At 34.2% G+C, this 16,378-nt stretch overlaps 1 protein-coding gene across 2 annotated transcripts in view; it reads left to right on the top strand.

Moving 5' to 3' along the window:
• The window catches only part of LOC105203776 (semaphorin-1A), a 285,332-nt gene that overhangs the window by 49,441 nt on the left and 219,513 nt on the right, over window positions 1–16,378 (top strand). For both annotated transcript variants that reach the window (XM_026135268.2, XM_011172672.3), the window contains exon 2: window positions 3,372–3,552. In XM_026135268.2, coding sequence (XP_025991053.1) covers window positions 3,456–3,552 — 97 coding nt within the window. In that variant the 5' untranslated portion in view covers window positions 3,372–3,455. The remainder of the gene's footprint in view (window positions 1–3,371; window positions 3,553–16,378) is intronic.

The following is a 16,378-nucleotide window of genomic DNA, read 5'->3' as shown; positions in this document are numbered from 1 at the left end:
TCTGCGTTTCTGCATCCACGATCCGCATATATGGGACGTTGAAAATTAGATCTTTTCTCTGCATCGAGAGAGCATCCGGCGATCGAGCGGCCCGCCGCCGGCGACGGCGTGCTTTCCTGTTGTTTGTAAACGCGCGCGACGAACTCCCGGTCTAATGTAAGAGAAAGTCCCTCATTTTCGTAGTGCGCGGAGAGCACACTCGTGGAATCGGAAAGCGGCTGCGATGAAAGAAGAAGAAGAGAGAGAGAGAGAGAGAGAGAGAGAGAGAGAGAGAAAAAGAGACGCTGCAGGGAAGTGACTCTCGATCTGCAACTCGTCCCTCGTATCTCTCGAAAGTAGGGCGAGCCACGCCTAGCGAGGCGCGTGCTCTTGCTCTCGCAAACATCACGGCAAACACACGACGACGACGACGCGACGGGGATCCGCGCGCGGCGAAACATTCTTTTATCGTCTCCGCTCGTCTCGAACATGATTCACGATCTGATTTTATTAGATCGCGGCGCGGCCGCGCGCAGCTGCCGGCTGCGAAACGATCATGAATTTATGATATCGTCTACCAGATGTCGAGTAACAACAGCGGCGCGTTGCCGCGCATCGGAATGCGATTGATCACATGAGATTAATTAATACTTTAACAGCACACAAATGCGACTGCTATCGGCTCCCGATTGACGTTGCTCTGCGTGCCTCTCGCGCTAGCTGCTTACAAATCCGCGCGAGCAAATTGGGGTTTAACCGGCGCGACGCGGCCGGGGCGGCTGGATATTAGAATCTTGTTTCCATTTACTTTGCTGAACTTGCGGAGTCGGAGAAAAACGAGCGTTGCGCGCAGTATGGAATGATAATTTCGCTTCGGGTATTTTTGCAAGGGGGTTCCCAAATGTACAGGGTGTTCAGAAGATGATTTACCAATGTAAAGCTGAGTAAATTAATTTCTTTTTTAACTAAATTAAGTTATAGTTACAGGCTTATAAAATTAATTTAGCTACGTGAAAAGTTACATTGAACAAAAAATTAACTAGTTACGTTAAGTTTAAATCGAATCAAATTGAAAGTTAATTTCGTAAAGCATTATTCATATTTAATTAGAAAAGTTTGATTATTCTAAACAGTTATAATATGAATCATCAAACTTATTTAATTAATTTAACAAATTAAATTTATATGAAATAATAAATAAATATCTTTTTTAATACGTGGGAAGGTATTTTTTTCTTTTATAAACTTTTTCTTTCGCATAGATAAATTTTTAACTTTGGAAAAAAGTTAATAAATTGCAGTTTATATTTCAAAAATGACTAGTTAAAGTTAAAAATTAGCAAAGTTAAATTAAAAGTTATTAACTTTTAACTAGTTACTACCCTGGTGTTTAGTACCTGACAACTGCGAAAATAAAAAATTATTGATTCAACAGTACTATTTAGGAATCGAGAAAAACAAGATTCTTACGTATATGTCTGTAAAATAAATCCGATGTTATATTAGCTATTTCTGCCTGTCTAGCTAGCTTCATCGAGTTTTCATCTATTTTAAATTTAGAAACTAACATGGTAATTCGATATCTTACATTTTTTTTCTAGCTGACGTTATTTTATCTCGATCCTATTTGATAAAGAACGTATATTAAAAACATTTTTTTTTTTTTGTTTAAACGGATTTGTCACTAACTATGAATAGATTGAGAAAGCGTTAGGCATACCCTCATAAAAATTTTCTTCGGCCCTCTCAAACATCTCGCGTTCTACTACTAAATTATCCATAGAAATTCGGGTGTATTTCTTATGAACACCTTATATATATATATATGTATGAATATACATATTCGACACTGTGTTTAATCTTGAACGTATTCGAGGTAGTAGACGGCAGTACACGGCCCCGGGACAAATAGAAACTCGAGCTGGCGACCTCTCTGCATAATGCATAACATCGTCGTCTTCTTCATCGTAGTCGTTGCAGTCGGTGGTCGTCTCCTGTTCCTTCGTTAGCCTTTTATCCTTCCTCGTGCTTTCCCTTACTTATTCCAAGTAGTAGTTTTCTTCCCCAAGAAGATATGCATATATAAATTTTGTTCCAAAAGAGAGCAAAAGACTTGTTTCTTATGTTCTTCTTTCCTCATCGCAAAGAATACATCGCGTCCAATTTGGAGTACATATATGCGGAATATCGTGCATATGCGAGCAAATATTGCGAAATCAATTTTTTTAATGATACATCCTCTTCGATTTTAGGGCGCAACAATAATGTTAGTAGACATTAATTGTGTAAAAGAGGAAAACAAAGCGTTCGAACTTGCTGTCGGGAGAATAAAATTGGTTAAAATATTATGATATTTGAAAAAAAAAAAGAAAAAACTACAACCAACAGCCAATATTCCATTTTTGAGAAAAAAATCAAAATTGCACCTTTCTTTGTTTACTTAATTTTCCCCCAAATATTGGATTATTAACTACTCATTGATGATAATAATAATAATATAAAACTTGCACAAAATAATAAAAGTTATTTAACATTTTTTATTTATTATAGATTAAGAGAGGAATAAGAGATTTGTTAGCTAAACTGGAGGCGAAATTCGCAAATTTATTTCATGGAAAAGAATAAATGGACGCCGTTTCTTCTTTTAGATGTTTTTTTTTAATACATTTTTTATATCTAAGATATAGAAAATTAATCTGTAATTAAAAATTTATTAAAAATATAAAAGTTTCCTGTCATTGAAGACAACCGAAAATTTTGTTACTTTTAAATAAACAATCTCGTATTTTCTGATCTAGCTTTCCTCAGGACACTTTGCTCTTCAAACTGAAGCTAAAATAAATTATTAGAAAAATGGTGTTACACAATAATAACAACATAAATTAATTGATTTTTACGCGCAAATTAGAGTTTCACGTTCATGTTCTTACCATTTTGTAATAACATTTTCCTGATGGCCTATTTTAAACTCAGTTTGTAGAGCAAAGTATCCCGAGGAAAATTAAAATATGAAATGGTAGATTGCTTCGTTAGGAGTCATGGAATCATAACAAAATGCGAGACACACGAAATTTTCGGGGCTGTCTTCAATGAAAAAAACTCCTACATTTTTAATAAACTTTGCATTACAAATTAATATTTTCTACATTTCAATTTATAGTAGTAAACCTAAATAGAAAACTATGGTCATTTATTTCTTTCTCCGAAGTAAATTCGCAAATTTCGTCTTCAATTTAACCGTACAAATCCCCTGTCCGCCCTAAGAAACGTTGAAATATGTCGCTTGTAATGCAATGCACATGAAGCTATAACAATACGTCTTTGTTACTACAGCGTGAACTTCATGAACTTTATGGCATACAGAATCACAGGTCGCTGTTATATGATTGCAGGAATGACGATCGGTGGCGGCGATGATGAGGCTTGAAAGTTACCGTTGATTTGTCGGACATCCTGCAGGGCCATTTGTTTCCAGGATGAGCGCGTCGCTGCAGATTTTGGCTCTGATCAGCTTAGTCGCGCAAAATGTGGCTTGGCCGCAGGATCCCATTCCTAGACTGCACCTCAAACATCGTGAGTAATATTTAAACAAGAATATTCACCTATTGCAGCGATCAAGTGCAAACAGCCAATTTATATTCCCATTTTCATTCAGAATCGCATTAATAAAATCGCTTAGTTCTTCGTTTTAAGTTCTTCTTCTTTGCTTCTTTAACTTCTTACTTCTCAGAAATAAATGGATTTATGTAGAGAGTATATTAATTATTTATTTCTTTTTGTAATACCGTTTTAATTTCATGATTTTTTTTAAAGAAAAAGGAAATTTTTAAAAAATACATATTCAAGATGAAAATATCAAAAAAGTGTTTTTATGTACGTATTTAAAGCACTTGAAGTTGCTTTAACTTATTATGCAAAAATATTGATCTTGAATGATAGACAGGCAATATATCTTGGCAGTTGATTATCGTTAGTCCCAATATCTTCCACAAGATAACTTCCGTTAAGTTATCACCTTCGCCACAGCAAATTGAATTGGGAACTATCGCAGAATTAAGTGCTATTTAGCTAATTTATTGCTCTATTTTAGCACCGAAACTGTCCGCGACGAAAGATTAAGGTGGCTTGCTTCAGTTAGCGTATTTGGTTTAACAATAATTACACTGAATGAGAAGGTACATCTATCATTTCATTAACTATTGTTTTTAGTTCTTATAGAAATAAATTTGTAGAAAATTATCTTATAAGAAATAATAAAAACGCGCAGATTTTAGATCTCGACAGATAACGTTTTTTTTTATTAGGTTATATGACCAAATGAAATAAGTACGGTGGTCGGCGAAGGTAATTATCTAAATTTCAATATCTGCGCGTATCTTCGCTGCAGAACTCAATAATGATCCATTACTAAATTTGGCGCGACGCGATGCCACACGGCGACCTTTCGCGATACGAAATTTAATAAAATGTAGCCACACTTTCGCCACGCTATTTTATGGATTTATCGAGTTAGTAAATTGACGGTAGCCACCCTTTCAGAATATACATAGGCGTTCGATTAAAATTAATCTAATTAATCAATCGAGGCGTCGATATAGTCACACTTTACGCGCCAACCAACCGCGAATTTATCGCGCGCCATTACCTATGGCGGGCGATCATTCTCCATTCCGTTAAAAAAAAAAGCGCCATAATGATTCCATTGTTATGTTGTACGGTAAAATTTATGTGCTTTGATCAATGCCGAGTTATTTTTTTTTTAACAAAAATAAGAATTGATTTATGGATGTATAGAACATTTCTCAAAACATTAAGAAAAATGCAAAAATTGTTTTGTATTGCATTTGAAAGTGATAGAAAAGAGTAGAAAAAATTGGACGGTAATTTTCTATCTGGATAAAAAGTTATTTCAATAAGTAGCAGACATGTGCTCTAATATGATTAATAATGAAATAATGAAAAAATCTGAATTCTTTTTATTTAAGTACTGTAAATATTCAAGATGACTTATGTAAAGTTTTATTGCGATACAGAATTAATTCTGTAAAATAAACAAAATTTATTTATTTACGAAATAACTAAACAGTCACAATAAAATTTTGTATAAATCATCTTGAATACTTAAAGTACTTACACAAAAAAATTGCGATTTCTTTAGATGTTGTAAAAAATAATTTAATTTTTCATAACAAATAGAGTAAATGAACTATAAAAATATATCATTAAACAAAAATATAATCTCATTCACACATCTATCATATATGTGTAATTTATTTGAAGTATTTATATTATACATGTCCGATACATCCTTAATCTTTCTTCTCTCATTTCAAGCTGATTTTGGCGGATATTTTATTCAATGATCGATTAATTATTTATTTAATAATAGGTATTTAATAATAGGTATAAAAAAAAATCAATAACGTGAATTTCAACTTCTATGGAATAATTGACTTTATATCGAATACACGCATGAATTTGTAATCGCGAAGCTTTCCTCGTCTTTGCGTAATCTCTATTTTCTAGAAAGGTGATTTTTAAAACAACAAACGAGAAGAATTCTTTCGATCCAATTGTCCTCTATGTTCTACAAAGTTGTTCCTCGAGACATGAAGTAGCCTCGATCGAAATTCGCGGCGGCGACGTAGGAAGTCGTGAAATTTATTCAAAGCGGACGCCTTTCCCCAAAGTCTTTCTCGAGTGACCGAAAAAAATTGGTTGAAATGAACTCGAAGAGGGATAACGTAGATAAGAGCCCTATCCACTCGGTGGCCGTTTATCACTCGGGCAATCTCCAACGCGCTGGTTAACCCGCGGCTTAATTCTCATTCGGACGCGGCGGAGAAAGAGAGAGAGAAAGAGAGAGGACGACGGAAGAATCGTGAGAAACGGCAGCGCGCGCGCGGCGACACGGGAAATGGTTTGTCTCGTCTTCTGGATCGCGGCGACCCGGGTTATTCTGTCCCTCCGTGAGGTCGCGCGTTCCGCGCCGCCGGATAGCCGGCGACTTTCATACGTGTCTCCTACGGCGCATTCACGCGCCGTCGACGACCCGTTCTACCTATTCAAAGGCACTTCCGCGCGATGTGAGCAACCCTAAAGCAACCGCACCTGTGGATTTGGTTGTCTCGACGCGAACGTTACCCAAAACGGGTAGAGCGGTTAGGCTAAACATAGGCACACGCGGCGTACGGGTGAGAAAGGACGAGAGCGAGGGGAAACGCCTAAATGCAGGTTTCGGCACGTTTCGGAAAGACGTGCAGGTGCGACGTGTAGAGTATATCTCCGAACGGATCTGAATTTCATTTCACTAACTCGTTGCCTCGTTGCACGTATTAAGGTTGTACGTGTCATATCTGAAACATTATCAAAAATATAAAAATCTCGTGGAATATTCTGAGTAAAATTTCAGCACAATTCACTTAGGCACGATCGCACCGACGTTACTTCGACTTTAAGCGAGGTTTAAATATGTGCCTGTCTTTGTCTCTCTCTTTCTAAATGAATAAAGACCGACATGTATTTAAGTCTCGCTTAAAGCCAAAATATCATTGGTACGATCGGGCCTAAATTGATTTAAAGGTTATTTAATATTTTATTTACTCCTGACTCTGGTGTGAAATCGCGTGTTGCAGTATTCATTTGCAAATTTGAGGGGAAAGTTTTAATTAAACAAAAACTTTTACATATATACTAATAAAACTTTAATAAATGTTCGTGCGAAAATTCACTTAGATCCACTTACTCGTTTAAAAGTTATTAATTAAAAAACTGCATAGAAAAATATAGTAATTTTTGCTGCAAAAACCATTATAAATTATAATTTTTTTATTGTTTCATAGCCAAAATACCCTATCAAAATTTTTTGTTGTTGATTAGGAAAAAAAAAAGAATAAGGGTCTGAGCAGAAAGATGATCGCAATCGAGTCGCAATCGTAGTCCAATGCGCAAACAATTGACATTGATCATCAATCGTATCGATGTCATATAAAAAAATTGATACTTGCGTATGAAATCGATACGATTGACGATTAACGTCAATTGTTTGGACTTATGATTACAGCTACGCGACTCTTCTATTACGGCCATCTTTTTGCTCAGATCCTAAACCGAGAGAAGCCAAAGCATCGTTAACTTAATTTGTAGAGAAAAACAACTCTGTTCAATCGTATGCCTCAGTTGTTTTTTTTTTTTTTTCTTTCTTTCTTTTAACTACGCTGATTTTTCGACAAAATCAGATCTGTCACTTAAAAATTTATTCGACAAGCCTGTCGAAAAAAAAAAAAAAAAACACGTCACAAAGGTTGCCGCCGTTTTTCGGCCATGGATCGCACGCGTCGCTTTTTATCGTAAATAAAAATACAATCGATAATTTCCGTCAAATCGTGGATGACGGCTTTTCGGAAGTTTACTCGAGCGGAAGGTAGAGAGGGAGAGGATCACACGCCGCTGCGGCGACGAGACAGCGCGCGGCCAGCGCGCGCGGGTTAACGACCGTTGGAAATCCGCCGTGTCGGCGGTGGATCCGCCTCGGAGCTTTTGACGCGGATCAAATATTGGCGTGTGTCCTGTCGATCGGCTCGCCCACGCCGCGCCACGCCGCGGCACGGCGCCGCGCGGCCCGCTTTGGTAAATCCTATTGAGTATTCAATTACGGCAGGGCAGCGAGGAACGGGAGGTTACATACATACATACGTACGTAGTTGAACCGGCCCGGCTCGTTCGAGATGAAATTGAACGCTCTCCCGCGCGATCCGTGTGCCCTTCGCGTCTCACGAATGCCGGAAATATCCTTAGGAATATTTTTGGAGCTCTGCACTCAAACTGCGTCTCAGGCGAGATCCCGGATTAAGCACGCGCGCGAGGTCGCTTTAAAAGAGACAATTGTAGCAGCAGCCAGCTCGCATGCTCGATATCAAAGGCGTGTCAACAATTTTCGGAGAAATCACGCGATCTGCCTTCTTAAAATTCACAATTAACATATCGACGTGCTTTAAAAAACCGTATGTTGCCGGTGGAGAGTTAAGACGCACGATCATTGACTTTTTTTTTCTGGAGATATTGTAGCAGTAATTGTAATTAATTATAACATTTATCAATATTTTTTAAACACGTTAAAGTATATATATAAAAATCACTTAATAATTTTTATATACTTGTAAAAGCGATGAAAGTTAATTCAGACACGAGCGATCGATCATGTGTAGTATTAAAAAAAAAACGGGGAAAATCTTTGTGTCTGAAGCAATGCTGGGGAAATAGTTGAAATAAAAAAAGTGTAATAGAAATTTTTTAAGTGTGTGTATCTATAAAAAATGCTATTTGGAATAAATGTTTTGTGTAGTAAATATAAAAAAAGCAAACAACACTTAACATTTAAGCATGTACATATTTACTTATTAAATAAAATGAAATAAATGTTTTGTATAGCAAATATAATGAAGCATGTAAAAAACACACAATAGTATTTATGTAATTTGCTAAAATAAGATATTTATTTTACATTTTGGTATGCCATGGATAAAAGCGTTCTCTATTTTTGCATTGTTTATTTACTATTCTCTAAAATAAATAGTAAATCTAAAATAAGAAACATATATATCGTGTAACTTATTTTTTTATAAACATAAAATAAATTTTAAAATAAATTCACTCGTCATTGTTTGTCAAGTAATTAGATTCTATATGTTTTTATGATATACGCGTTTTTTATTTTAGTCTATTCGATATTTTGTATTCTTAAAAAATAGAAAATAGTACATAAACAATCTCTCTCGAAAATAGATAAAACTTATTTATCTATGACATATCGAAATACAAAATAAATATCTTACTTCAGCCAATATACATATAAACATTAAATATTTTTATTTTTTAAATCACTTTATTATATTTGCTATACAAAATACTCATTTCAAAAAATAGTTTTTATAAATACATCTTTCAAATAAATATTTCTATTAAATTTCTTTCAAACTTTCCCCGGTGTTGGTACTAAGGATTAACTTACGTCAGTTGTTGAACAATGTATATCAAATGAATATTGAGTTGTTATTCGCAACGTCTGATATACGAATCCGCGATAGTACGCGCATCAATACGTTATCGCCTCCGAGTATGACGAGTGGCATCTAGCAGCATTCGATCGGGATATAATATCTCACGGCGGAGTATGTAGGTTAACCATTTGCTACGAAAGACGGAAGCCATATACTCGACTAGCTCCCGCCAAGAGTAAGCTCGTTAGGACTCGGAAGAACTTTGTTAAGCTCCGAGAAACACCGCGTCAACAACGGCAGTGTCTGCATTCGAGTCTGATGTGTGCTCTGTGCAGTGCACACTCGATGCGTTGAGCTTGCGTGCCACCCAAGAAAGGGCCACCCTTTCGCCCGCCACCTCTCGCCCGCCCTTCTCCTCCTCCACCTCGATCTTCGAAGCTTGAATTATTCTTCTGGCGTTCGCGACGCGGATATAGTACGTAGGATATTCTTGGGCTCCGACTTCGGGCTGGAAGTTCGCTAAGTAGCGTAAATGTACCGTAAACGATAGCTCGATATAACGTATCCTCGTCGGGCATGCCGTTGGCGATTCGCTACCGACAGCTAATGCAATTCCATTCCTGAAAGTGTGGTAGCACAATAAAATTTATTTCTGTTCAATTGTGCTAAATCGCCCGGTCAAATTAGCAGCGGAAATGTAAATTTTTATTATCCATCGTTGTCGGTTCTTTTTCCTTTTTGTTACCGTCTCGAATTTCTTTCGCGGACGTAATGAGTTATGGAATTTTTACTAAATTGAATTGCGTTTGAACATTTAAACGTTTATTTTTTTTATATAATAAATATTAATAATTTTATTAATTAACTCAATAAATTTCTCTCTCTCTCTCTCTCTCTTTGTTATGTTTAATTTGTCGTTATGAAATATGACATATTTTGTAAGTTCTTATGTAAAATTCTGTTATTCTCGTATTTTCGTTAAATGGTATGTTTTTATTTCTGGAGAATTTTTTATATGGTTATTAGTGTTATCGTTTGCGGCAAGAAAGTTTTCAAATTTTCGTATTTCAAAATTTTTAAATTCAATCCATAATGTATTACTGCTACTATATTGTTATTACTGCTGCTACTATACGTGTGCAGACACTTTAGTATATCGCCGCTACTACTTCAGTGAAAGATGTCGATGAGTTGCTGAAACGCTCTGAGGACACATGTAGTGCTATTCTAACGTCATATCTGCCAACAACGTCCTGTCAACTGTCGCGTTACTAACTCCGAGTCGTATTTTTAAAGTACATACTTAGGAACATACGAGATTCATACGCAGTACCGTAATAAAAATAGTCTTAAAGAAATGTTTTTTTTAAAAGGCGTCTGCCCTTTTTTTTCTTTATTGTTTTTTGCAGTATAAATAGAAAAGTAAATAAAAATAGCGAAGATGTTTACAAAGTATTTATAAAGTACTATATGCAAAGTATTTTTTATGATTGAACGTAAAAATAAATAACTTGTTTAAACTTGGACGCTTTTAAGTAATGAAACATCGTTCAGTCAGCGATCGACTAATAATAAATCTGTTGAAATCGGAAACATTATTAAATTTGTAATTTATACTCGTTTAATTTTATTTTTACTTGAATGCTAAATATTATACACATGCAAAAGATGAAAAGTTGATACAACAATTACAAAAACTTGTAATAATAATATACATAAATTAAATTTTGCAAAGTGATTCGTCACAAGTTTACAGCTGGTTGCTTAAATCAAAAGATTATTAGGTAATTTAACAATTTAATGTTTCGTACATGCTTTATCATAATATTTTTTAAAAAAATATCAATTTGTCTTTTTTCTATTTGGATTAATACACGTTTTTTATGTTAAATTACTTTTGCTAAAGTATTTTTTTCACTGCAATAGAGAAGAATATTATATTTTACGTCTCATGCTATGGTACAGAATGTTTGATAAAGAGAGTTTTGTAAGTCCTGTCGTTTTCTCGTGCACGATTCGATTTATCTGCGATAAAGCGCGAAACCCTTCCTACTAGAGGGTAGGTTATGAGATTTTTAAGTTTGGTGTCATATATACAGGTTATAAAATAGTAGCGTTTCCTAAGTTCTTCCGAGATTTCTTCGTGATTTTCCAAAGTTGAGATAAGCAATAACACTGATAATGCGTTTGTTATTGGCTGTCATAAGACTGCAAGCACTTTTAAATTCTTCCATTGATTTCGAATCTATATATTTCTTAACAAAAATGTGTCACCTGTAGTATATTCAACAATTGAAAACAAACGACAATTTAATCTTCCAAAGAGAAAATAAATGATAATGTCACATTCTTCAAATTGCCCCGAGTAAGAATTTTTATTCCTGACACAGCTATGTAGATGTATAATATTAAAAATTCGAAAAGTACAATAAAGGATCCTTTCGCTCATCTCTATCTCCCATTTTCGTTAAGGAAAACAATTGTTCCCGTCGATTCGACAAAGTTGATCGAGCAAGCTGTGTTCAAAGGGGCATTCGATGTTCGTAATGTGCTGCGTATTCACGGATAAAGAAAGACTTCTTGAAAGAAGATTCTTGCGTGAGTTTTAATTCTGACAGCGTTGAACTTTAATGAGATCGAAAACTACGTAGGTTTGTGGCGCCAGATTATATCATATGTAATTATGAAGTTGATTTAGGTCCGGAAGCGATATGCAGGAACTGCGTCTGTAACTAGGGAGTAACTTAATTCTGCATTAGAGGTAGGGTATTCCATTTAGTAGCTAAAGGCGTATCTGGACGGTAGGAGATTTACATTCGCGCAAATACCCTTACGTCGGAAATAAATGAGAACTTTCTCTCTCTCTCTCTCTCTCTCTCTCTCTCTCTCTCTCTCTCTTTGAGATCAAACGCAAACTATTCTATTCTCGCGTTTTGATATGTATGCGAACTCAGCGTAGGTATATGTATTTGGCAAATATCTGCGCGGCGGCACGTTCGCTGACCGTCTCAAGGAAAATATTTCTCTTTGCTTCGGAAGCTCTGTGTACAAATTTTGTGTCGCGCTCGAACGGCGAACAATAACTAGCTGAGATAAATATAAGGGATGGAAATTAGAGATTTTTCTCTCTCTTTTTCTCTCTCTCTCTTTTATCTTTTTTTTGTTTTCTTTATTCTTACAGTTGAAATTTCCGATATACCGCGGCAAAACACATGTTTTAAGTGCACTAGCACAATTATTGTAACGATAATAAAAGAAATGTAGGTAACACAATTTTGCATATGCAATACATTCTTAAATTAATTACCGACAACTTTTTCCAACAATTTAATCCACTAATTGGAAGTTAATTGTTAACTCCTTGAGCGAAAACATCGACATAATTTTTGATAGAAACAATGAAAAAAAAAGAGAATTAAAATATAAAATAAACTTTATTTTTTATTTTAAATTGCATTATGACGATTTTTATTTTCACAACATCATAAATATAAACTAAAAGTTCTCATAAAATGTTATTTTAACATGCTATTATTTGCAGAAATGTTTTCAATTTTTATATTGAACAAAGGCACAAAACATTTTCAATAAAAATATTAAATTTTATAGCTTAAAATTGAATTAAATATTAAAAATTAATTATAAAATTAAATTTCAGTTTATATCTTTTTATTTATTTGCTTTTATATACGTGTACAAAAATAACACAAAAAATCTTTGGAATAAAAGCTTTTTAGCAGCTTTGTATAATTGTAAATTACAATAATAGTATTTATATAGCTTACAATAGAATTTAGTCCCTACCGCGAGATATCGATAATCAAATTTTTTATATAATAATAAGAAATTAAAAATCACTTACAATTATTTTTAAAAAATTACTTTATTGTATTTATTATCTTATTATGTTTGAACACGTTATTCTTCTCGCGAATTTTTGATGTAAATTCAGTAATGCATACGTCGATACAAATATCATTTTCTATAATGTAAAAAAGATTAGAAAGTACTGTTTTAAAATAGATGTGGCACTATAATTCAATGATTAGTATTGGAAAAATATTAGAATCGAATCATGTTATCGAGTTATACATTAATCTTTGCAAAAGCTGCAATGCGAGAAAGTTGGTTTCGATAATTGGTTTTAGAAATGAATTACATCTATGCGATATTAACTTTCTCGAAAATTAATTTTTTTTCTGGTATGTATATCGTTGTGTTCAACTTTTTCGATCGTCGATCGGGAATCGCGCGCATACTGTAAAATTTTGAAGGTACTTAATTTAAAGTTTAATTTAATTAATAAACGTCGCGCGCGAATTAAACTGTTTGGTTGAAGCGTGCTTTCAAACTTTGGACAGCTAAGAAAATCTTGCCTTTGAGTTCATTTCAAATGGACCTAACTTTAACGCGAACTCAATTTAGAGATTTAAATACCGCGATGAGGAACGTTGTGGATAAGAGAGATACGACAAATAATGGCATTCCATTAAATATTTCTAAAGAGGAAGTTGGTCCGCGCGTATTTATCGAAGAAAATCTTCGGTCAAAGCGAAAGCTCAATAGTTCCGAGATTCTTCGGCTGAAGTAACGTTGTTGATCCCCCAAACTATTAAATGCCAGTTATCACACTTTACCATCAATATGGACACAACACTACTTTTATCGTAGCGTTTTCGGGAAATTTAGGTATAGCGGAGAGAGAAGTCTTCATTAAAGCATTCTTCAGCACCTCTTTTTAACCGGATCGTGAAAACGGGATAAATTATACAGTTTATTGGCTATTTGAGGAATCCTCGTTCCTTTGAAGTTATGAAATAATTTATACGTTCATATTTAAAATAATGTACGAGCTCATAATACGGAATCGTTGCTTTTTGTTATAAATTTCTACGAAAGGAAAAGAAAATTATGAGAGTTTTTCTGAAAATTCCCTTCTTTCTATTATTAATAATATTAAGTTTTAAAATACTCATTAACATTATTACTGTATTAATGAGATACAAATTGAAATGTTAATTTTCGGTAAGATATTTTCGAACCTGCCCTGATTATTTTAAGAATAAGTAACTCAATAGGATTAACGATTACACGACGTTAGAATTAAATGGTATTAAAATCTAATCGATAAAAAGGAAAATGAGAATAAATTAAGAAATTTAGTTAAGATGTTAATTTTGCAAACCCGGAAGAAGAGAGAACTACCAATCTACCATATTAGTCGAAGAAGTTTAAGGTAATAATGTAAAGCAGGTAGCTAGCGCGCGCTGGTAATTAAAGATTCGTAGATTCAACCGGACGGTGAGTAAACCGTAATGGTCAATAGCTGTACGGTTTAGGATATTTTCCCGTAGCGGATAACCGTCGCTACGCTACCAGCATGAGATTGTCGAGTGGATTCTCGTTCGTTCAACCAATAGTCCTGCGGCTGACGAGCGATTTCAGCGGAGCGAGAGGTGTGTAGTAAAAGAAGGAAGAGAAGAATGCTTTCGAGGTGATTGATCGTCTCGCGAGGACGACGCCCCTTTCGTCCTCGCGACCAGCGTTCATCCAAGCGATCAGTGCCCCGCGCCGCGCCGCGCCGCGCCACGCCGCACCGCATCGCACCGCGCCGCGCCGCGCCGCATCGTACCGCAGGGGCCAGGTCGCGTCGATTTGTGATCCGCACACGCTATACGGAACGCCTGTGTAATGTCCGCTCGATTAGCGTATCGGAAAAGAAGTCGAAGTGCCCCGCGATAAGTGTCACATCTTTCACTTGGAAATAAATGAATTTCATATTTTCGCTCGTTACTGAGAATGTACGAACATACTTTTACATTGTACATGTCCGCTAATTTTATGAGAAACTATATAATGTTAAAATTATTGCTTACGTTAGTGAGAGGTTTACGATATGACCTTTTCGTTAAAGAAATTGTATTTCTTTAGCGAATAATTTATATATTTAATAATTTATTATATATAATATTAGTATATATTTGTGTAATTAATGTAGTGTATTATTAATAATATGATGTATATTATAATTGTACGTATAATTATAATATACATTAATTATTAAATATATAAATTATTTATTTAAAAAATACATTTTTTTTTATCGAAAAGATTATAAACCTCTTACTAACGTAAGCAGTAATTTTAATATATTAATATTTATGTATAAAATATTCGAATATATTTAATAATTTTGAATAATTTTTCAGAAACATATTTGAAAAAGGAAGAATACAATTAATTTAAATTTAAATTTTTTCTTTGAGGAAAAAAGATGTCTCAATACTGATAGACTTTGAATTGTGTGCGAATGACAAATTTTGTTAATAAAAATACAAAATTTGCTTCATAAATTTATATTCTTCAATTATTTTATTTCAGATGACGCATAAAGTTACGTATATTTTTATTTCTCGAATTTCATCGCAAATTATGAATTAAATTAGATTTTTACGTAACTGTGTTATTCGGCGAGTGAATTTTTATGAATGAACCATTCGCTAATGTACTCGGGGTTATATTTTATCGCCGCGTCACATTGCATTTGCTATTGGAGGCGATTCTGTAACGCGATAAACCAGGTCGCTTGGTTACGGATCCTGTGAAGACTGTAATTAATAACAGCTGGATATATTTAGTACCACGTCTGACATTCGCAGTTCGGCGGTCGATAGCGCTAGGAAATTGCTCGCATAGTGATATAAGGCGAGGGGGGTATACATCGAGAGTATAAATTGAGCGGAGAAAGTACCCGCATACAGGAGGAAGCACGCTCTCGTGCGCCACAAGTAAAGGTGAAATTAACGATTCGATAGTTTTTATCCCGCGTTGGGCAACGTGTTTCCGGATTTTTTTCCTTTACGACTAGATTTCCGTCATGTTCTCGAGGGAAATACTACCGACCAGTATTCGGTACAAATGTACATTTTACATTCTATCCGAATTTTATGGGAAACTATATAGTATTAAAATTATTGCTTACTTTAGCTAGAGCTCTTAGAATCTTTTCGATAAAGAAATAATATTTTTTCAGCGAATAATTTATATATTTAATAATTAATGTATATTGTATAATTATATATACATATAATTGTAATGTGTATTATATTATTTATAATATATATTATATTTATTTAATATTATATATATAAAATTGATTTTTTCGACGAATAATTTATATATTTAATAATTAATTATATTAATATACATTATAATTATATATACGTATAATTATAATGTATATTATATTATTTATAATATATTATATTAATTATATAACATATTATATTTATTTAATATTATATATATAAAATTAATATAAAACAAGTAAGTAGATTTAAGTGATCTGAGCAAGAAAGTGTTAAATTTGCATGGGATATTTATCCCTCCTAGCGCCATAT

The sequence above is a fragment of the Solenopsis invicta genome, chromosome 6 (assembly GCF_016802725.1).
Source record: "Solenopsis invicta isolate M01_SB chromosome 6, UNIL_Sinv_3.0, whole genome shotgun sequence".
Taxonomy (NCBI): domain Eukaryota; kingdom Metazoa; phylum Arthropoda; class Insecta; order Hymenoptera; family Formicidae; genus Solenopsis; species Solenopsis invicta.
The sequence above is the reverse complement of the archived record's forward strand: the minus strand, read 5'-3'. Positions and strand labels throughout refer to the sequence as shown.